This window comes from Aquila chrysaetos, chromosome 3, assembly GCF_900496995.4.
Source record: "Aquila chrysaetos chrysaetos chromosome 3, bAquChr1.4, whole genome shotgun sequence".
In the NCBI taxonomy this organism is placed as follows: domain Eukaryota; kingdom Metazoa; phylum Chordata; class Aves; order Accipitriformes; family Accipitridae; genus Aquila; species Aquila chrysaetos.
The window spans coordinates 19,813,335-19,836,757 of record NC_044006.1 but is presented as its reverse complement, the minus strand read 5'-3'; the positions used below and the strand labels follow the sequence as shown (position 1 = coordinate 19,836,757).

Sequence of the window (23,423 nt, the reverse complement as noted above, 5' to 3'; positions counted from 1 at the left end):
ATCTGAAATGCTATTTATATTTCATTGAATTGGCTGAAAAGGACCACAGAAGGCCAATAATGAGCGAGGGACACAGGCAGGCAGGCAGCCATCCCACCACACACAAAGGACAGTGTCTTGATGGATGATTTAATGACTCCAAGATGTGTGGAGGGGCCAGAGACCAGGTGGAAATATTCTGCATTCAGGGCACAGCTTGAGTGGGGAAAAAATATGATGCGATGCCTGCTTTCTCCCTCGCTTACAGTTTGATGGTCCGTGTGCCACTGGTTTTGATTCTCATGGGGCTGTTGCTCATTGTGAAGGCAGGAGTCATGCCTGCCTTCTCCAGGATCAAGTTTTTTCTGGGATGAATTAACTCGTCAGATTTGCATCGAGCCCCAGCCACTCACCTCACCACATCCCTCAGAAGGAGCCTCAACAAGTGGTGTTGTGTTTAACTGAGTGTTTTCCCTAATACCCTAATTTCTGGAATGGGCCAGAAAAAAAGAAAATACAGCTCTGAGTCTGATGCTGGGAAGAGATAAATATGAGGGATGCCCAGCCAGGGTAAGGAAGCAGAAAGAAGGAAGAAAGGTTTTCTGAATGCAGAGCCATTTTGGAGAGGCACATTCCTGCTTTATGGTGAGGTGACTAGGAATGGTGGTAATTAAAACCAGCTGCCTGTGTCATCTTCTCATATATATGCAAGACTAAACCATCAATGTCAGACTTCAGCATAATATCTGCTGCAAGTGAAAAGACAGACAAGTGCAAATAAGGCCTCCATGAATTTTCAGTGACAGATCCAAAAGAGCAAGTGTTAAGGGCTGACCTCATGCCTGAGTTTGGCTTGTCTGTATAAGACTGGATTATCATTGAGGTCAGTGCAATCTTTACTGACTGTAACCTCAACCTCAGCTTGTTTTAGTTAGTGGATATATAGTCCTCCAAGTGCTTTGAGTACTTTCATGCAGCTGACTTCCCCACAGAGCATGAAAACTCTGTACATGGCTGGCTGACCAGTGACTTGCTTAATTAATATTTGAAAAATCAGCTTGTGCTCCCTTTGCATATTCATCTATAGATGATGGATGCTATCCCTACGGGGCCATTTTGCTGATGGAAACTGTCCAGCTCACCTGCAGGTCTTTTATTATGGAAGCAAATCAGTGAAACGTCCCTTTGAAAAGAGGAAAAAAAAATCCCCCACCCTATTATTGAACTGTGAAGTGCCATCAACAGTACATATGTTGTACAGGTCCCGTTTCTGAGCACAGAAGTCTTGGTATGAGCCTCAAACAATATGTTTAAATAATCTTGTGAACTTTGGTATGTGCTAAAAAAATGCCTCCAATGACACTTGCCACTGTTCCCTAACCCAACCACTGGGAATAATTATCTTTTATTGGCACATGTTCTGTGTTGAGATCAAGAGGCTGTCGAGCTGCATTTCTTTTTTTTTTTTTGCATTACTAGAGGAAAGATCAAATGGAACAAACGTAATCAAACATTTATTTTTCTTCTCCTTTGATGTCGTGGTGCTCCCCTTGTAAACACTTATAACCTGACAGCATCTGGGGCAAGGTTTTTGTCCTCTGCCATAGCTTCAATCAGCGCTAAACTGGGAGCCTAACAGGGGGCTGACAAAAACCCAATGCAATAGTGATAGCTCTGCAGGGATCGATGCAGTAGACAAGATTTTGGCTTGCCTAGCAGGCTACTAGCTATTTATGGCAAGGCAATAATGGGAGAAAAATGCCATCACGCTGAGTTGGTAATGCTTGGCTCTTACTTCTTCAGGATTTAAATGAGTACCCAAACTGCAGGGCAGCGCGGAGTTTGTCCCAGGCTTCCTGATTTGTATTTACAGCTGGCTCTGAGTGACTCTGTTATCTAAGGGCTCTAACTAAGCCTTTCTAATTAGTCCTTTCTCAGTAATATTGCCACACCCTCTTGCTCCTTAATTGCCAGAGTTGTTTCTTTTGTCTAGATAATAGCAAGAATTAGGTCTTCTTTAGATCTGAAAAGGCCCACAATTGTGCCCACACAACTCAAACTGCAAAATTTATGTTGGTAAGGTTACTTCTGAATTTATAGTGTCATCTACACATAGTAAGAACACAACAGCCAGGTTTGTTTTTCTGCACTAAAACTGGTCAGCTGAGGAAATGTACTGCGTTGCCAGTAATGCAGCTGTATTTTTCATGGGTTCCCTATTTGAAAGCCTTGAGAGTCATGTTCCCACATTTTGTTATACCCCAAACTCAAGTAAGTCATGTCAGTGATTTACATTTCTAAGAGCGCAGATATCAACAGCTCTTGCAAGCTGGGACAGTTAATTTCATTAAAGGTTGCAGAATAAAGGATAATCATCTCAGCTACAGCTTGCCAATAGCTTGGAACAAATTTTCAGATATGAGTGTAGGAAAATATTGGTTTAAATGCTTTCCCTGCAGCTTTGAATGACAATGAGGTAGAGAGAGAGTCTGAAATAGATGCATAACTTGAACTGAAAGCAGCAACTGATAAGGAAACTGGGGCAGAGGGAATGACTCAGTTGGCTGTGGTGCAGTAGCAAATCCACATGGGGCTTTGGAAATGTTCATCCATGCCAGCGATAATGCACCAACTGCAGAGATGATTATGACAGTCAGAGAAATTTGGAGAGCCATAATGAAAAATAACCAATGCAATGAACCAGTGGGAACTTCAGAGTCAAAGGGCACAAAGGACGACGTTTTGAAAATAAAAGAAAGAAAAGCAACTGAGAAGATCTTTGATCTAAAGGCTTCTTCCTGCAGGTTTTATCTCTCCAGACACAAAAATACAAGGCTTATATCTATTCCCTTAAGAACTGAACAACACGTCAAAGAGGGGGGGAGAGAGAGAGAAGGAGAGAAGGCCTTCCAAGATAACATTAAATTATCATAAAAATGCATGCAGGAATGTGACAAAGAGAAAAAAAATTGCATATATCTTAAAAATTAATATGTAACAGAAATCTAACCAAATAGTAAAAAAAAAAAAAAAAAGTGCAGTGACTTGGACAGAATAGGATAGATAAATACACACTGCCAGCTGATCTCCTTTCACAAGATGACTATTCCATAGTTCAAGGGAGTGTCTCCCTTTGTCAACCAAGTGGTCCCTAATCCTGACAGAGGAGATATCGATGCTTACATGTCCTGTTCTGGGACTTCATGCAAATATTTTCCATTCTTTTTTCTTTTCAAGAGCTTTTTTCAAGGTATTTACTATATATATAAACAGGTCTTTAGGGACCCATTAGAGAAAGCAGTGTTGAGAATAACTCCATCCTCACATCATGTTTCACACTTCTAGTGGCAATCACATGAAAGTGCCCCTTTTGAGGAAAGGGTGACTCTTAAATTGTGTTTAAGCCTTTATTCAGAAAATCAGAAACCGTAACTCGGTTCCATTGCATCTCTATCAGGGGCAGTAAAGGTGGGGGCTGAAACCTTACCTGTCCACTAGCTTATTTGTCACCACCACCCAAGCCAATGTACATTAGGTGTCAGGAACTAATACAGAAGTACAGGAAATAGAGGAGCGTTGTGGGTCCTTCAAACCCCAGCGACCACACTCCTCCTTTTGGGATCAGCCACGGGGATTGTATTTCTTCACTAGCTATGCACATGCCCTGCTGCCATCTGCTCTGCCTTTGTGGAAATTCAGGTTAGGTTCTGCTCGGCTTCGTCTGCTTTGCCTCAGGTTTTTGGCAGCCACGCATGTGTGCAAATTTCTCTTGGCTCTGCCTAAACTGAGAGAGGCTTGAGGGTGCGGCTGGAGAGCTTGAATTGGGAGTTACCGAATGGGGCACGTCATGGTCCATTAGCCCCTGCAGCCCGCTCTGGTGACTCCCAACCAAAGCCCTCTCTTATGTGGTGTGTCCCCCACGCATTGCACTTTCTATTGACCTGCATGTAGGAATAAGATAACTGGCATTTAGCTCTGTGGACCCTCGCATGCGGTAAAACTCCCCAAGAAACATAAACTGGAAGGATGTAATAATCTCTTGCATCAAGCAGGGTGAGATGAGCAAGCTCCTCAGTGTGTCCTGACATCCTGAGAGCAAACTGCAGAGAGCTGCAGGACTTTTCCTTCAGAACAGCATTTTACCAAAACCCTACAGAGAATTCAGTGTACATCCCTCCTCCTCTGTGTGCTGAATGGGGGGAGCTGCAGGCCCCCCATTTCCTTGGTAGGAAGTAGCAGTTTGTGTGGGGAGGTATATATGATGTATATGTGCACTTTTTTTATTTATGTATTTATTATCCCTAGTCCAAATTCAGCCTTGAAAAACTTCAATTGACCCTGCATCTTCTGTCTAGCAGTGTGTGAATGACCTGTCTGGCTGCGGAGCTGAGTCATTGCCAGAGCACTGAGGGTTTCCCATCTGCAAGAGGTGGGTCCTCACCGCACCTCTGGCTCTACACAGTCCTCCCCCCCTCTTCAGAAGTGACACGTGGAGGCCCAGAGAGAGACAAAATGTTGTTTGCATTCTCAACTCTATTCATGTGTGTAATGCTGCAGGCAGGTACTTTGTAGGGTTTCCAGGAGCATCTCTGCAGAGTTCATTCCTGCAGCCCACCTGGCTCTTGTGGTCCCCCAAGGCAAGTGTCAGGGCCCTGGGGCACCCATGGGCTATAACAGCCCTGAGCAGCCCCACGCAGGACCCCCACCCAAGCACCCTGCCCAGGGGCCCAGGAGCCCACTGCAGCTCAGCCCTGAGCACCCAGTCCTCACTGGAGCTACACTCTCCTGCCTCCCAGCTGGACCTGGTGCAAGCCCAGGTTGCAAACACATTGAAAAAACAAGAGAGCTGGGGAGACAAAGATGCTCGCAAGCTGTAGGGTGACCCTGCCAGACCTTTTTGGGCAGGGGACATCCCAGGCATCACCCCTGTGCCCTGGTGCTTTGCAGAGGGCAGAGCTCTGGTCTCCCCTTGCTCCTGCTGCCGCACTCTTTATTTCCAGGTAGGCAGCACCTCCTGAGTCACCCTTGTCCCAGGTCTGCTTCCCTGGCTTAGATATTGTACACAAGCCTAATGGAAGCATTTATGATCAAATCCCTTTGGGACAGGTCTAACGTGTTTTTTACCTCCCATTAAGATCATTCATGCACTTACTAAGATTAAGACACAAAGTCATGTGCTCCTTCGTTGCTGTACCAAGATGGCTTCAGGTCTTACTGTCTTAGGGACTTGGAAGTAATATAAAATCTACTTGGCAAAAGGCAGAGCTTGCTGTCTGATTTGAGTGGGAAGGAGAAAGATTTAACACCGGGGGGGGTCACCTTCCCAGCTGGCCTCTGAATCTATGCATGCAAATCCCTCATTTGCCTGACCAGACTGCATATTGTAAAAGCTTTGGGGTTTTTCTTTAATTGGTTTAAGAGCTTGGCTAACACATAAGGTATAGCAAAAACCAGCTCTGTGTTACACATGATTCTGTGTTATCTCGCCAGTCGTTCCACAATTTGAAATGAAAGAAAAATAACACAACCGATTACGAGCTAGAGCTGTAGCTTCGCAGGTTTACATGCCTGGGAGCAGCTTGGGATCTATCTATATACTTTATAAGTGCTGTTGTTTAGATTTGTATTTTGCTATAGATATAAAGTGGAAACCATTGCAAAGACCTCTCTGCTGGGAAGATTTTTCTTGCCTATTATTAGAACTCTGCTTTTACAGCAAGTGCTCATGAGCCAATATGCAGAGTTTTAAAGGACTTCAAAGTGTCATTGGGAACCAAGTGATATGTGTGTTAAAAAGGGTTTAATGGAGCTGCAGTCACTGTAGCACAGTGTCTTTTTATAGCAAGTTTTTACAGCGTTAAGAAAAACATCCTGCAGATTTCAGTAGGATTGGCATATGGATAAGGTACTTTGCACTATGATTTTTGTTTATCTGCTATTAAAAAAAAAAGAAAACCAACATTGCTAGCTATAGGGAGAATGATAAGCAGGAACAGGTCTGCAAAACTCAGGCAACAGCTATTACCTCTATTTTGGTTTGGTTTTTTTTTTTCTTTTTTAGAAGAAGAGCATACATTTGGAAGCCAATGGCTTGATTTAGAGAATGGAGATATGGAGTGATTTGTATTCACATTGAAGCTTTTAACAGGGGTTTTTTTGTTGGTTTGGTTTTTTTTTTTCCTCAGAGCCACTGGATTATATTATCATTATCACAAGGCAAATCCTGCTTATCAAAGTTGAGGCAAACTATCCGGGACTGTCTTTAAAAATGTCATAGGTCAGGCTCCCACAGAAAAGAAGTGGTTTGCAAAAACCACATTAAATACTAAAGCTGACCTGATCCCTGTGTGGTCATGTTGGTTGATCTGCAGGAATGTCTGAAGATTTGGCAGGGAATCACTGATTTTAATATAGTCTCTATTTTTCCTTTTACAAAACCATTTATGAATCTCCTTTAATTATGCCCAGGAAGCATGTAGGGATGCCAGATGAGACAGGCTCCTCATTGCCCTTTAGCAACCCACGTCAACAGCCTGCCCACTTCTGAAAAAGCCAGGCAAGGAGTGGAAAGGAAAGACGAGTACCCACGGCCCACTGAGGGGGTAAGAGACTTGCCCAGGGTTATACAAAAAGGCAGAAGCAGAGGTGGGACGTAGCTTTGGCCCTCCAGTGCCTCAGTCCTACATTATATCCTTATAGCCATCCTTGCATCCACAGTGTCTGGGATTTAGTTGTTTGGACTTGTTCCACCTCTGAAGTGACGTCATTTATACATGTTTTACTCTCTGTTTTTGCTTCAGGCTGGGGAACGACTGGTTTCTGCCTTATCTGGGGGAATAAAAAAAAAAAAGAGACAGGGAAACCTTTCGTTGTTGTGACTGCCAAAGCAGGAAAAGCTCAGGATTTTTCAAGCCGTGCAGGCAGCTGGGGGCTGCAAACCAATGTGCTCAAAGCTGATGAGAACAGGGGTTCAGCTCCCACTGCTCTTATGCCAGCAGCTGCCTCCTGTCCCCCCCCAGGCTCGACCCCAGCAGAACTAAAGCCCTGGCAAAACCCCGGCGTGGGAGCCCCATCCCTCCCACCCCCACAGCTCCAGCCCGAGCAGCCTCTTTCTTTTATTTTTCACGCCTGGTCCTCCCGAACGGAAACCCTGGTCAAAAATCTTGCAGAAGCAGCTAGAGATACCTATTTTTTCTTGTCGGCGGTGGAGGGCAGAGGAGTGACAGCGGGGAGTGGGGGGAAGGAAGGGTTTGTGGAGCTGTTTTTTTTTTCCTTTCTGCAACACTAGTTGTTCAGGGGAGTGTCTTGCGTTATTAACGCTGAGTGGCTCCGGCAACTACTGTGGTTTAAGGTCGTTAGTCATCTGCTGCTACTGCAGGAGACACGGGAGCGCTGAGCCAGAGCTGTTCACGCAACCCTCGTGGTCCTCCCAGGCCAGCAGGTTGGGAAGAGCTGCAAATGGGGCAGTGGGGTTGCGTGGGGGTGCGGAGAGCAACCCAGGGCCTTTGGGACATCCTCCCAGCCCAGTCATGGGGTGCCCACATGTACAGGTCTCGCCGGCTTGTGGTGGGTGGCTGCAGAGCCACCCCGAATGGCCTGAAGAAGGGCTGAGGGGTGTGCGAAGGGCAGGGGCCAGGAGAGCACCTGTGATGAGCGAGTGCGGGATCCCCTGTGCACTCCGTGAGAGGGCAGAGGTGTGTGTCCCCGCCTGGGAAGCAGTCCCTGCATTACATATAGCTATATAGGCGCACGAGTCTCCTTTCATCTCAAGCTGCTAATAAGACAAGGATGCAGGATGCTCCCTGAGCATTAAAGGAATTCAGGTCCATGTGCACCCTTCCCACCTGATTTCTTCCTTTTTTTCCTTCCTTAGGATGAGGGGATCTAGGCAAACATTCTTTAATTTATTCTGCATCCTCTGGCTCCCGATTCTGCTGAAGGCTGCCTCTTCCTCCCCTCTCCCCCGTGGAAATGACCCACCGACTGCTTCACTCTCCTCCGGGCTGTACAAAGGACACACCTGCGTCGGTACGTATTCAGGTTTTGTTTGCCTGCTGGACTAGTTCATTTGTTACTCCACTGGTGAGCTGAGAATTGCTATGCACGTCATAAATCACTCCTTTATCTATTTCAACAGCTGTACTGCAAAATACTCGTAGTCTTTGGCAAAATAATCACTGAAGATTTTGCAAGGCCAGCATGGAGTCTGGAGTTATTTTATGATTTTGTTTTTGAGTGGCTGCTTCCCAAAGCTCATGTTTTTGCTCTGCGGGGAATGGCATCTGAAAAGCTGGCTTTAACGTCCGGGACCTGAAAACAAGGTGTTATGGGGGTCCTAGTATTTGTTAGGGTTCACGATGCATTTTGCTTAGCTGCAGGAAGGCATGGTTTCCCTCGGACTTGCCCAGGGTGTCCTCATTGATTTCATTGCCTGGGAAACTATTCTTAAGAATAGGTGGTCCATACTTGGGCCAGGGAGCTTTGCTGTCTGGATAGTCATCTCTGGAAATAGCCAAAGGCTGTTTCCTCACATTTCCTTTCCTTTTCGCCACGCATCTGCATGACCTTTACTAAAGTGGGGTGAGTGTGTTTTGCCAACCCCCCTCTCATGTGACTTTGGTGACTGTGATCTCCACGGGAGCTATAGCTGGGGGTATCCTATAGCCTCAGCTGACTAAGTGATTCCCAAAGCAAGACCAGTAACACCGAAGTCAACGTGATCTGTGGGTATCTCTTCACCAGAAATGCCCTTGGCGTGAGACTCTGTGTACCTAGAGAGATGCTGTAGCTTATATTTTTTATGTGAGCAAATGTTAAATGATGGATATGCTTTATGCATTATGATCCAACATTTTATTTTGTATTCTTTTAGTTTTTCAGGGCACTTTTGTGCTGTAAACATAAACCCTGTCATGGTTCTCCATCTTTCAGAAGGAAATACTTCCTTTCAGCCCAAAATTATTTTCACTGTGGCTCAAGGAACACAATTAGCAATAATAATCCTAAGCTTGATAAAAACAGGTTTTTGCCTCACTTCTGAGCCATCCACAGTGCCCCTACAGATTTTGGCAGGCAGGGTGAACTGAAAGTGGAGCGAAGTCGGGGTGGTGAGGCTTGCGCAGCCACTGCCAGGGTTCCACCACCACCCAGAAAATGAAAGCGAGTCGTGAAAAACAGAAACGTCTGTCAGGGACTGGCCTTATTTCAGCCAGCAGCCACACAAGCAGTGACTGAGCAGCTGCCAGAGTGAGAGGGAAATGGTGGTTTTTAATGGTGAGATCTTTCGGCGGCTACATTTTTGATGGCATGGGAAAGGCAGTAAGCGTTCTCGCCTGTACGATTTTTACACTGGTGTTTTTTAAATGTCAGGTGTGAGCATTTTCTGCCTTTTCCATCCTATTGACCCAGCAAGGCTCTAAGTTCCTAAAGTGACTGCACATTGCATTGAAGTCACCTTGCACATGATAAATTGTGCTTTTTTTTCCCTCCCGAAGGGAGGAAAGCTGCGCCAGCCCCATTGCATTTCCCCGGCGTGTTTGTTCAGTGGGAAGACTCCAAAAAACCTGCCTCCACACCAGTTGCTCTCTCCGAGGTGTCCTTTCAGCTAAAAGCATCCACATGAGCTCAACTCAGGACCAAAACAGACTGTCTGCACCTCTGTAAATCACGAGCTGCAAATGAAGCATGCAGAGCATTAAAACTGCACAGGCCGGGCCTGGCAGGGAGGGCTAGTGACTGCACGCAGGCAGGCCTGCTAGCCCAGATCTGGGGTTTCGCTGATTAGCTGCTCTCTTGACTAACTCTCGAAAACACTGACAAGCCATCTGTGTCTCTTCCTTTTCACAAGTGGGGAAGGGAAAGCATGGAGGAGCTGATGTAACCATCAGCCATGGCATGGAGCGGGGTTAATGTCAGTTTTTGCAGCTGATTCAGTGACTAGCCCTCTTAGGAGCAGAAATTAAGCCGAGATCAGCTTCATCTGTAGGAGGAAGATTGTGATTTCCTTTCAACAGCTCGACCCCAGACCCTGCCAACTCAGTTTGCTGTCTGGGAAGGCATTGGGAGAGGGCCATGAGAACTTCCTCTGTGTCTTCTTGGTCTTATAGATCGAGGCAGCAATTTTAACGTGAGAAATGCCCGCTGCTAAATGTATAGGAGATTTTCTTGAAGAAATGGATTTTTTCATGCAAGTTAGATGTGTGGTCAGGTGCCTAATCTTTCAAAGTTATTTGCCTCTTTTCTGAGGGACATGAGGTGGCTGCACATTGAATAGTCATTTCTGATCGCTCCTGTGTGTGTACCACCTGCATGATCGAGATTGCTATGTTAGTAGCTAAAGCTAGTCAGAAAATGGATGCTCTTTCAGTAACAAAATGAAGAAAATATTTTCCATTAGGCCTTTCCACTGGAAGTATCACACTTCTTGAAGAAATATGTGGAAATTATATGACAGGAGAGCAAAATGCAGCTCCAGTACCTCTGTTGAATTCGATATGACTTGGTTGCTTGCTTCTTCAGTTCCCCTTGCTAGGAGCTCTCCTTGGGTAGGCACCATCTGCCCCAGTAAATTCTGGTCGTACTGGGAAAGCGGCTGGATGCTTTAGGCGACTCCCCTGCCCTTAGCACATCCTGGGAAATGTATTTTGGGTAGGCACCTATAAGCCGATATGGAATAGGGCTGGAGGAGAGGAGGGTATGCATGGTGTGACAGCAGGCTGAACAATTCAGGCGACTCATAGGGAGAGGTTAGCCAAAACATTTCTGCTTGTTACTTGTCTAAAAAAGAAGGTGACTTTTTTACAGCAAACTTAATTGTGTTAGAAAACATTTTGACAGACGTTTTAATCAGCCTCAGTAACTATAGAAAAAGTCACATCATTTTTGCTACATTTTCTTGAAAATTTTGGCTGCTTCATGCAGAGCAAGTCTTTTCATAATTGACTCAGTGTAAAAATAAAGCATCTGGAAAGTGTTGCCACCTAAAAAGGGATTTAATACTACTGCCTTTTAGAATTAGGGAAAGGAGGGGGAAAGGACCTGATGATAATCCTCCTAGACACAAGATCAGATGTAGTATATCTAAGCAGTTCCTAACCATCTCCAACCTGCTCTTAAATAGCTACGTGGTCTTCCTTTGGCCCTGTCACTAGAAGAATTTTCCCAGCATCTTGCAGTCTCTTTTCTCCATCAGTGTTTCCTGCCTCCCCAGGCTGGAGAAATGCCCCCCTTTTTGCATACCATGAAATCAGCTCAGGCCCTTCCTCTGGGCCTCTTGCATGCTTTTCACGTGATACATTCTTCTGCTTTTTCCTTCTGGTAGATAAAAGGGCTTTAGTAAGTTTTCCTATAAGCAAAGGCCCAGGAAGCTGTTTTTCCTCATGTAAAGATGGTGAGTTTTTGCTCCGTGCACAGGTTTGGAAGATGGATGCTAGGTCTGGTTTTTGTTTCTGGGTTTGTTACTGACTGGCAATATGGCTTAAGGGATTTATTCAGGACGAGACCTAGAAACCCTTTTGCTAGGTGCAGCCTGACAATTTCGGTTGGGCATCCTGAGAACGAGATGCTGTGTATTTTTCTCTCAAAAATGAAGTATGAATGAGCCAGCCCTTCAGATACTCAGGTCTTTGACTTTCCCAATCTGTCAAATGAGGAAAATATTGCCCATTTCAGAGGGCAAGGAAAATTTTAAGTTAACATTAAGGTACCCAAAGACAGTACAGAAACACTGGTAACTGTTGACACTGATGTTAATGTTTTATCATACCTAAGATCATGTTCTTTATTTTTTTACTATTTCTGATTAATTTTTAAAGGTTTTATACCACACCTCCCACCACCCCCAATTGCAACAGGGCCCTTAAAGGGTCTTTGCAAATTGCCCTGTTTTCTACCAAGGGTGAATTCATCCAGAAGTTTCTGAAACAACCTCAGAAAAGGCAGAAGCTGCCCTGGAGGATGCAGAAAGCAGGGGAGACACTGAAAGACAGGAGGGAACTGCTGTATTCATCTGTCTTCAACATGGTAAAGAAAGGAAATTTGGGGAACTGTAGATCAGTCAGTTAAACATCAATTCCTAGAAAAATCCCTCAATAGTTAATAAAACTTTATAAAAGCACTTTTCAAAAGTAAATATGAGTAAGAGCCTCACTGGATTTATCAAGGAGAAACAGTGTCAGATCAATTTAATTTTCTTTGCTGATGGGATAATGGCATGTAGGCACAGAAGAAGTAGCGGATGTTACAGCTGGACTTGAGTACGGCTTTTGGCACCACCTCAGCACTAATCTAATGGCTGAGAGATATGTGACATTGATTAAGCTTCTACAGGGCAGGACAAAACTGGTGGGTGGCCTTGTTCAGAGAGTAATTATGAGTGGCTTACTCCCTAAGTGGAAGGATGTACAAAACGAGGTCTTTCCTGGACCTCTGTTTTGAACATAGTATCATTCCATATTTTCATTAGCTTAATGAAATAGTGTGCTATTAAATCAGCACCTCGTCTAAAACTGGAAATGTTTCCAAGTACAATGGAGGGCAGAATTAAATTCAAAATAATCTTGAAAACTTGGGGTACTTGCCCCCTAAAAAGATCATTTCAATATGGGTATGTTGAAGACACTTTGGCAGAAATACTCAATGACACACGTGGCAGATAAGGAATGACTGGCTGGGTAGCATCCCTAGGAAAGATCATCTGGGCTTGTAGTGGCACAATGATGGCATGCTGTAACGAAGAACGCACACACTGTGTACACCGAGGTGTGTGAATGGAAGTTAGCTTGCAAGACATGCAAAGTAACCCGCTACCTTTGTCGGCATTGACAACGCCTCAGAGGAATTTCTGCCTTCCCTTTTGTGCCTGTGCATCAAGAATGATGCAGAGTGACAGGAGGTTTCAGAGAAAAACAAACATAAGCTATAAAGAAAGACTGAATAAATTAGAGTTAATTAGTGTAGAGAAGAAAAACTTGAGAAAAGGCATAATATCTGTCCTCAAAAACATTAAAGGGGTGATCCATTCTGCAGGTTCGTAACAGCTATGGCAAGATATAACAAAAATGGATACCAGTAGGGACATTCAGGTTAGGAAGAAAATTTTTCTGATGGTAGGGATAAGTGAGCACTGTCATCAGTTCCTGAGAAGGCTGTAGAAGACCTCATTAGAGATGTTAACAGATCTGTGTCTACCCTGTCCCTTAGGAATGGCATAGATGCCATACATCAGCTGCTAGGGCAGAGGCTGGTGTAAAATGACTACTTCCAGGCTGGCTTTTCGGGGCCTCTGTGCTGTGACTGTGAGAATCATTTGCAAATAGCAGGGTTTATTTATTTTCTCCCCAGCAGCAGGCTGCCCTGCTCCTTTGGCGATTAACTTTGGCTGCCCTTTTTGGAATGAGGTGCTTAGTCAGGGAGCGCTCAATACAGCCGGACAGCAGCACTTTCCATCTTCTTTACTAGTGAATGGAGATCCTGAGGGTCAGCAGCCAGGGAAGCAAAATTCCCCATCTTTGTGCTCGATATAATGCCATTCTCAGCAACCTTTGCGGGTCACCTATTCCATTCACCCAGGAGCACATAATTCCTAGCGTGTGGAGAAGCCTGTTTTTGAAACATATCTTCAGCTCTAATTACATTAAAGAACGGATGTTTCTGAGTTTCCCAGCAGCGTAAAACGCCGACCTCTACCTGTGTTGATTTGTGTGATAGTCAATGTCCTCAACAGTTTGCCTCCATCTAGCTGTGCATGAGTGCAGGGATGAAATAAGCCCCGCGGAGTGGCAGCAGGACCAGTGGCATTTGGAGTTCCCAATAACTTCACACAATGGAACATGCCAAATGGAGTTCGAGGCTTTTAATAACTGCACTCAGACAAAGTGGCTGTGCACATATTGTCTGGGGAGGCACCATGACAGAACATATAATTTACAGCTCAATGAGTTCTGTAAAAAGGCCATGCCCAATATCAATGTAGCACTACAATGTATTTTACTCTGAAAGGCTCGGAATCAACTTTGATTACAGCTAAACCAGCGCCAAACTGCAGCACCTCTGTTCACTTCACTGACATTGCTTAGTTTACTCAGCAGCAAAATTTGGCCTGATGATCAGTAATAAATACCAGATTTGACCATAACACTTTTTCCTCTGATTATACTTTAGAAAGAAAGACCGTGTGAATAGTACAGTAGAGATACTAAAAGAACTATTAAAATAGGAATATTTTCTACAAAGATTCATATTTTTCAGCAACTGATGGTAAAATTTCATTTTCAAAATCACCCCAAGTCCTACTGAAAGTTTATGGCTGTAATGCAAATATATCTATTGATCACAATAAAAAGGTGTGCTTAGCATACCGACATGTATACATGTACGTGTGTGTAAATACACAATCATATATATTTATATGTGCATTTGTAGACATGGGTAGTCTTGAATGTTTTACATTACTGATGCTTGTCTTCAGTATAAGTTTTCTTTGATAATGTTATTTATTTAGTATTGATTGTCTGTTTGGTTGCTGATTGCCACAAGGTGTGTGCCTCCTGCTCTTGTTCATATGTTAGCCCTATACAGAACTTCTGCTTATGTTTAAAACAATCACTTTCAGTGGTTTTAGGAACTGCATATCTGAAACAAGTTCTGTGCATTCAGAATCTGAAAATGGTCAAACCTTTGTGACAAGGATGAAGTTATCCAGTTACATTAAGTCCCCCTGCCACCATTCAGGTTCTGGTAAATTTTTAATACCCTTTCCTGATTTGGAAAAGAAAACTATGTTAATGGCACACATACATACTTTTTTTTTCCTATTAATTAATGCAGAAAGCATTTCCATTGAAATGCCTAGGGTTAGAGATTTTGTTAAATAGGGCTCTTTAAAGTGTAATGCAGGAAACACTAGGGATACATTTGGCTGGCAGGTATGGATACCAGAGTCTTCCACTAGATGAAAACTGAATTTTCTGTACCGGCGAAACTGTATCAAAGTCCTCATTGGGTGTCTTAAGGAAATCATAATGAACGAATAGAGCCCTGAAATTAGGGGTCCAAAGTCGCTGAATGCTGTTGCATGAGCAACAGAAATGATAATTGGTATTCCAGGGTTTGCTGGTTTTGTTACAGAGCTACAATACACTCAAAATAGTGCTACATTGATATTAGTATTTAAAAAATGTCTTTAGCCAGTATACTATATGTAATTTTAGGCCCAGTGACAGGTTTGGTAATAGTGTGCCATTTAGCATTTCCAAGATATTTTATGATGCTTAGCAAATTTAGGGGGAAAAGGTCTTGTATATGCCAACATATTTGAATATGGATACCTATAATTATATTCCATCACTTTAGTATCTCTATGAAATACATTAACACTGTAAGTGGAACAGGAAGCAAAGTGTGAGTTAAAACACTTTTACACTCGGATCCCTTTCTAAATTACCTTTCAAAGCAACAAATCCTCTGGCTGTGTATGGGAAAATAACTATCCTAACTTTGCATATACAGTTATGTCATTTGAGCTGAATATTTCCATGCTGGAATGAAATCTTGAGGTTATAAAGGGCTGTTCTTTGGAAAGTATCAGCTCGGTGCTGAGAAGCAGTGAATGAAGGCAAAATGGGTATTGGGAAGTATTAGGAAAGAAATATATAGTGAAAAAGAAAACATTCCTGTATTGTAAATTTGCATATCCATGGTCTGCCTACACCTAGAATACCTACATGCATGTCCCCATCTCAGAAGAGAAAACTTTATTTCTTACTGGCTCCCCATGTGAATGCTTTTATTTCAAACAGGAATGTCTTGTTCCAGGTTGAACTGGAACTGGATTAGATTAATTTGGAAAGAGGTATTTTTACACCAGATCAACAGCATCTGCACAAGGAGTAGCAGTACTGTCTTTTGTAGACAGGCTCTGGGGACTCCTCATCTGTAGGCTTTAAGAGATGCATTGGAGCATCTATAAATGGAAGAAGCAAAGTCTGTGTTTTGGGAAAACCTTCACCTTCTATATAAAACCAGGAAAGTGATAGATGGGTTCATTTATACAGGGGCTTGCTGCTGCAGACAGATATCTGAGGCAGAGGTTTGCCGTTTCGCCAAGCAAGGCTCCGGCTCCTGCTCCACTGCAAGTGAGCAGGGTGACCACAGCCTGGCTGGCAGGGTTTGCGGAGAACTATTTGTGTCCAAGGCCACTTTTCTGGGCTTATATCCTCGTTGTGCTCCAGGAGGTACGTTTAATTTATGGCTGAAGAACAGCAATATGGCTGGAGGGGCAAGAAAGATTGCCACCACCCAGGAACGTGAGCAAAGGATGGCAAAGGAGGATGTGCCAGGTGCCAGAAATCCCATTTAGCAGAGTTTTACTTACACAAATATATCTACAGATCTGAAACTTAGAGATGCAGCTTTCACTATCCAGACACTTGACATCCCTAGGTGTAATTCTAATTATAGAGCATTTCAAACGTGCGGCAGAAGTGGATTAAGTTAAATAGTCTGCTCAAACTGCCAGAGGCTTCACAGCTAAGAAATGAATTTCTCTAGCTCTGATTTTATTATGGGGATATGATTTTTTTCCCCCAGCTTATTGGAAATGTCATTTTATTATTACACACTATTTTCAAATACATGGAGAGAAGTACTTCCTGACGTGTGAGTTTTCAGATTACTGCTGCTGAGCAAAATGGTTATGGTTTTCTCTTATCTATTCAGAAATTAATAGCAGATGGGAAAAACTATTGCTAAGAGAGACAGGCATTTTATTAATACCAGAATCTAGTTTCTAATGGCTGGTAGGCATTATAATACCAATGAATTTCTTCCAGAGAAAACATCCTTCAGCCTGTCAAGGCATTGAAAACTATTACTGAAGTGCAACAGCAGAGTCAATTTCTTGAAACTTGTTTCTAAAGAAAATCATGTGCAACTATAAAAAAATTCAGAGCTTTTTTTTTAACCTTTAATTATGAAGCCTATCTACATTGCCTTATATGTGCCCAGCTCATGATGAGAAATAAATCACATCTAAGTAGCTACTAAATTAAAAGCAATAGTTGCTAATGACTGTCCAGATCTGGAAGTGCTTTTCTACTGATGCCAGAGTATTAAAAAGTTTATATTCTCACACACATCATAAGTAATTAAAGCAGTGAGATTTCTACAGTCAAAGACAGCTGATTTCTCCCTGTCCTTTTTAGCTAACTAATTATTTTCCATTTTTAGCCAGCAGAATTAAGACCCATTAAAGGCTAGAATAACTGGTTAGCATTTCTGTTGATATTTGGTGTGCAGGGAGATTTCTGTTGATTTCGTTAGAGGGTAGTGGCTTCTTACACCGCAGCCAACGGAGAATTCTTTTTCTGCCACTAAATCCAGAGGAAGATGATATATATGATTAAAAAGAGAAAGGGTAGTCTGAGTTAACTTTAATTTATAGACACTAACATCTTGAGGTTTTACCTATAGCCCACCACAGGAGATGATAGGTTCTCCTAGAGGATAAATCTGAATTACTGGGGGGAGCATGTTTTTATCCAAAAAAACAGGAAGCCTGGGTGGGTTAGATTCCCTGGACTACAGTGAGTCCCTTTAGACATTCCTTCTCCCTCCTCCCAGGATTCAGCTCTTTTCCTGCGTAATTTACAGTCTCCAGCCCAAAAGCTTCTCCTGATGACATCAGTCTAAATGAAAGGCTTTGAGGCCAGCAGAGCCCGAACGTAAGCAGGCACGGCCCATGGCGGGGCAATAAGAAGTGCCAGCAGATCACGAGGAGTAAAGAGAGGTGGACCGAGGGCACCTGGTAAAAGCCCAGGAAGGTGGGGGAAAGAGAGAGCAGATCAGCTGATAGCACGTGTTGGTGGCACGCGTTCCTGGGGAGAATCTTTCCCACCGGAGGGCAGGAAGAATTCCCAAATCTGGGTCCAGAGACTTCAGCCGCAATGCCTGAGGCTGAGGATTCTCCAAATGGAACCACAGACCCCTTTGAAAATCAGTCAAGTCTTTCTTTATCGGCTTATCCCATGAAGCGTAGCATTTTGTCTGGAATAAGTGCATTTGCGGGGGAGCATTTGAATAACTGAGGTGTGGTCTGTGGGTGCCCAAGGCGGGGAGGGTGTAGTAGCATGACCAGCAGCACCCTCTCTGTGATAGTAAAGACTAATTTATGAGAACAAAGATTTTGGAGTTCAGCTCTGTGAGTTTTTCCCAAGTAGTCAGGCTATTATTATTGTTATTTATATTCATACAGCATCTAGTAGCCCAGGGTAGTGCATTAAGTACTGCACAAACTCAGCGATGGCTCCGTTAACTCTCATATGAAGCATATCTCCCTTTGGGCCTGGTTCGATAGACACAAAAGTGTCAAAATGACTTAATCAACATGAAAAATTTCCATTTAATTTCTGGGAGCCCGCTCCATGTGTAGGGTTACCTCCATTATTGTGTTTGTGATTAAGAATTCTGTTTCTGTTCGGCAGAGCTGAACCAAAAATAGCTATTTCCCCCCTCTCCCCGCTTTGTGGTACTTTGACAAATATGAGAGAGAAACTCACAACTTCAGTGGAGACTGTCTTCTTGTATAATAGAGGAAATGGAAACACCAGGGTTATTTTGCACTCGGGCTGTTTGTCCATAAGCCTCTTTCTCTGCACCGGCTCTACTGGAGGCGAGAAGATCTCGCGGTGATAACGAAAATGAGTCATGGGGGCAACGTCTAAGTCAAAGAGAGAGGAGCCTCTTTGCACCCCCACCCTGAGACGAATTATTAGGCAGGCTGCTGAGCCTGCGCTTGGGGTGAATAACTATTTCAGTGTAAAAGCAGTGCACTGAGGTGCAGCAGGGCTGAGTGCTGCAGCCAGAGGCAAGCTCGCTCCTCATCTGCAGGGGAAGGCGTGGGGCCACGTCATGAGCTGGTCAATCCTGATGCAAAGGGGTTGACTTGTTGCATCAATGTTTTTATCAGGCCAGCTTTTACACTGAAATAAAACCTCTCCTTGCAGCACTAGAGCCAAAATTTTGGCACCCGAGGACACTAACTGAAAGCAGAGACATTGCGGAGGTTGATTTCTGCTCACGGCTGGAGCAGACCCACCACGGCACAGGAAGCACAAGCTGTGGAGCAGGCAGCGGGGGGAGGCGGGCAGCGTCCCACTCACACCAGCAGCAGTTTGCAAGCTTCACTGCGGCAGTGCACGGCACCTTCTGGTCCCACAGAGGATGAGGAGGTGCCAGAGGCAGGAGACAGACTGTCCTCTCTGCAAAGTGTGCTGGCAGGCCCTGGCTGAAGGTGCAGGAGCGCTGGGATACACAGCACGGGCAAAATGAGCGATATTCCTCTCTGCTGCAGCCAGTGATACTGTCAGCTTCCTGGCGTGATGGGTTACTGAGCCTCGGGGACACAACATCCCAGATTCCTCCGGTTTTCACCTGCCCCCCTGTGTCTGAGCTCACGCCTGTGCTCACAACGGGGGCTTTTCCCTTGCTTTGCATCCAGACTTGCAATTTCGCAGTCTGGTCAGGCTGTCCTACTCCTCAAGCTGCATCGGTGACCGCTCCATCGCTGTTGCCTACTTGCCCCTGTGCTCAGTTCTGTTTCAGCCTGTGTTTTGGGGACCATCTACTCTCTCAGCTCCTCTGCCCACTGAAGCATTTTCCTCTGCTAACATTGCTAATCTCAGTGTCTCCCAAGTTTCCTTCTCTCCTCATCTTCACCCCTCATAGACTCTTGGACCTGTGTCTGCTACGTGCTGGCACATCCTCATCGTAGCTTCCTCAAGCTCCTAGTGCAAAACAATGAGAGGTAAAACAACAAAAGCTGCCTCCTTTAGAAAATATCAAAGGACTAGCTCCTTCCCGTCTTTCTGCTTGGACTCCTTTTTGTCTTTCTGACTTCTAGACAGCAAGATTGTTAGGTGAAGGCCTGACCTTGGTAAGAGAAGAAAGGAAGGCACAGAAAGAATATGTGGGTTTGTGGTTAAGGCATCATTTTGGTAATTTAATTTTTCTGAACCTCCATCCTCATGAATAAAACAGATGTAGAAGGCAGGGGAAGGGTAGTTTTGGTTGTCTGTAGGTTGTTCATGTGTGTTAATAATATGGCCTTGTAAGAACCAAGTTATGCGATGCCTTTTAGGTGTGTTTCCAGCGTGTTTCAAGCATGTGCACCGTCATCTCAGCGCTAAGTGATGGATTCAGTCCAGCGTGGCTATGCCCACGCTACCCTTGCAAATAAGCCAGGGTCTGTTTTCAGTCTCTGGGGCCAGTGCAGGGCATGGCTTGCACCCAAACAGCTGGAAGTCTTTTGCACCCCTCAACTCCCCCCTCACCTTGACTGGGTGTCCTCACCCAAATGTGCTCTGGGGACTGGACCCTAGCACAAGCACAAGCATTGCCTAGGGCATGGCACGGGATTAGGCTGTGCTAAGGCACCTGCTAGTGGTTAAACAGAGACCAGATGGCCCTGGGCTCTTCTTCAAGCCCAAGTCCTGAGAACACTTCACCCTCCAGCTTGGATAGCCCAGGTTTTAGTCTGGGTCTTTATTATTCTACTTTTTTTAATTAACTGTTAATTCTTTGGGCTAGCCTGTGGCTATTTTTGGGGGTGGGGAGAGGGAAGAAGGAATTACTTGCTTCAGGGTTTTTTCTTGGTTGTATCCGTCTCCATTTATTCTCATATTCTTTTAGGCTGACAGGAGGTAATGGCTCTTAGCATGCTTTATAAATCATTCCACTGAGGACTTTGAGTGAGCGTTTTATTTAATAAGTATGGAGAAGTGGGCTTTTATCCCTCCAAAAGAGGTGGCAAGTTCACTATAATTTCCACTGGATTACTATATTTGGAGTAGAAGAAGTAATAGAAGACTCAAAGATACTAGTCCTACACCAAGTTCCAATTGTATTACCTCCTCTTTGACTTGCTACTTGATCCATAGGAGCATCAAAGGTATTTACATTGAAAACCAGCACTTTGATTTAATAGCACATAGGCAGGGGTACTTGGAAGGAATTTAAAAGCTCACTTTGAAGAGTTGTGCCAGTCTGAAAACCTGAATATTAATTCTTTTGAGCTTTGGAAAAAGATGCATCTGCAGTTACATCCAAATGCTGCAACTCACCTCCATTTCTAGACTGTCAGAGCAAGTCCTGAGAGCTGAGATTTCTTGCAGAGGGGAGGAAACAGGGTTCAGCTACAGGGGTTTCAAAGAGAAATCTTTATTCAGGCTGCTGGAACCTGGCATCCCAGCTCCTTGTCTCCTGGCTGCCTGGGATACCCACCTCTGTTACACAGGCTCTGAGTCCAGGCAGGGACCTCACTCTGGCTGCCAGGTCTGACTATATTGGTCAGACTTTGCATCACCAAATGTGTTTTCTTTATAAAATGGTGAAGCCACTGCAGAAAGAGAGAGCAGAATGCTGGCCTATGGCAATTTAAAGTCGACTTGAAATGAACCACTTACGGTCATCACGTGGATTTTGAATGATTGCTATGTGGGGATCACATTGAACCTACTTCAGCCCAAAAATATCAGAAAAAGTGCTGTACATCTCAAGAAATGCTTCACTACAGTGTGAAAGTTCTTGGGTCTCAGCCACAGCTAGTCTAAGGAGCAACTAGGCTTTAGCCCTGCTCGCACCCAGATTAGCAATGAGAAATAACCAGCTTCATAGGTCATAGGAAATAGTTTTGATAGCTCTCTGTGTGGCTTCTGTGGAGAGGTATAGAAGTCCTATGAAGTACAGACCTGTGCCTCTTTTCTTGTGAGAAATAACAAGAGAGCAGGTGGCCAAGCAGGCAGTTGTAATAGTGGCTGTCCCCCCAGTTCCTTGATTTTCATCCTTGAAAGGATGGAAAATGTTTTTTTCAGGAGCAACATCCAGTGCTGTAAAAGCCAGGCTGTTCTGCGCGCTCCTCTGGCATCAACATCCTCTCTGTGATAACCTACAGGTTTTGAATAAAGACAGCAATTCACAGGTATTTTTTCCCCTTGAACACTCATCTGCCATGGAGCATCTTAAGAAATAAAATGCCCAACGATGCCTGAAATACTTCTATGGTGCAGGGTGCTTCATCACATTTGCAGATAACTGCATTCGCAGATAACTGCATTCGCTCTTTTTGTTTGTTTGTTTGAAGGATGTGTGCTTGTGGTGTCTGTAATTGAACAGCTTGCACAGTGGCACAACAGTACAGTCAAGGCAGCCATGGAGAGACTGTGCAACTACATACCTGGTAAGTACCAAATAATACGCCATATGTTATGTTGGTACTGCTGTATTTCTCTGTTAATTAAAAATTCACATGTGGAGTCTGAAAAAGCTTTATCCACTTCTCGTGCAGCATCTCAAATGAAGGTAGCTGAAAGATAGCAAGGTGCTATCTGTAGGGAAGTCAGTGTCATGGCTTATTTGGCTTCAGAGCTGGGATTTTGTCCCAAAGTTAGAGTGAATGGGGTTGTATTAAGCCCACATGCATGTGAGCACCAATGCATGCAGACCCCTTCCCCCCCTTTTTCTCCACTTTGTCTCTTTGTTAGCAGATTAAGAATAGATTCACTGTATGCCCAGACACCCTTCTTTCTTGTTGATGTGGGTTTTTATAGCAACTGTGAAGAGGAAAATGTTTTCAGCAGGTATAGGAAGCCACTGTTGTAAAATCTCAAAAATGAGCTGAGGTTGAGAGGTGTAAGATGTGAGTATTTGGTCTGCACAGAAAAACTATTGAAATGTAACTCATGATACAAATTTCAAAAGCGATAGCTATTCCATATGAATATATGTAGACTCTCCTTTTTCTGCCCTTTATTTTACTTGCCCAAAGGAGCTTAGATGACCGAATGCACATCCTTAAATAGAGAACAGTTTGAATGCCAGAATAGCTTTGTGCCTCACAGACCAATCCTATAACTATTTAAGTAACTAGATCTCACATTCATTATATCTTTTTAACATTATGAATGTAAAAAGATGGCTTAGGATCCTTCTTAAAAAGTCGTTTATATAGGACTTCACGAATTGTATCTCTGAGAAACCATCTTGCTCTGTAGACCCTAGTTTCACAGAAGATGCATGCAGAATATTAATTCCCTCCTTTCCAAGAGAGGATTTCCCAATGCAGGATGGGGCAGGGAGGTAATTGCTGGGATTCATTCATTGTTAGAAAGACGCTTATCTGATTTCTATTCCATAAGTCATATCCTCAGTGTTTTAAATTACAGGCACATAACCATGAAGTTACAATTAGAAGCACTGATCCTGCTATTAAAATACAATTTTCTTCTTTAAAATGTGACATGCTAGCTCTATGTTCATGATTCACTCAGTGGACCTTGTTCTGCTGACATGTCAAGATATTTCTTTTCAGCTGCCATTCTTTACACACATAAAATCCTATTATCCCTTTAGTTAAATCTGTATAATCCAGTTACCTTCTATGAGATGCATGG

General features: G+C 43.9%; 1 protein-coding gene across 4 annotated transcripts in view; it reads left to right on the top strand.

Annotated features, from left to right (window-relative positions):
* The window catches only part of AOAH (acyloxyacyl hydrolase), a 90,710-nt gene that overhangs the window by 3,080 nt on the left and 64,207 nt on the right, over positions 1 to 23,423 (top strand). The window contains exons 1-3 of one of the 4 annotated variants that reach the window (XM_041122464.1): positions 6,562 to 6,581; positions 7,853 to 8,007; positions 22,115 to 22,210. In XM_041122464.1, coding sequence (XP_040978398.1) covers positions 7,854 to 8,007; positions 22,115 to 22,210 — 250 coding nt within the window. In that variant the 5' untranslated portion in view covers positions 6,562 to 6,581; position 7,853. Of the gene's footprint in view, positions 1 to 6,561; positions 6,582 to 7,306; positions 7,421 to 7,852; positions 8,008 to 22,114; positions 22,211 to 23,423 lie in introns of those variants that run through there. The other 3 variants (XM_030009026.2, XM_030009024.2, XM_030009025.2) reach the window with 3 other exon arrangements.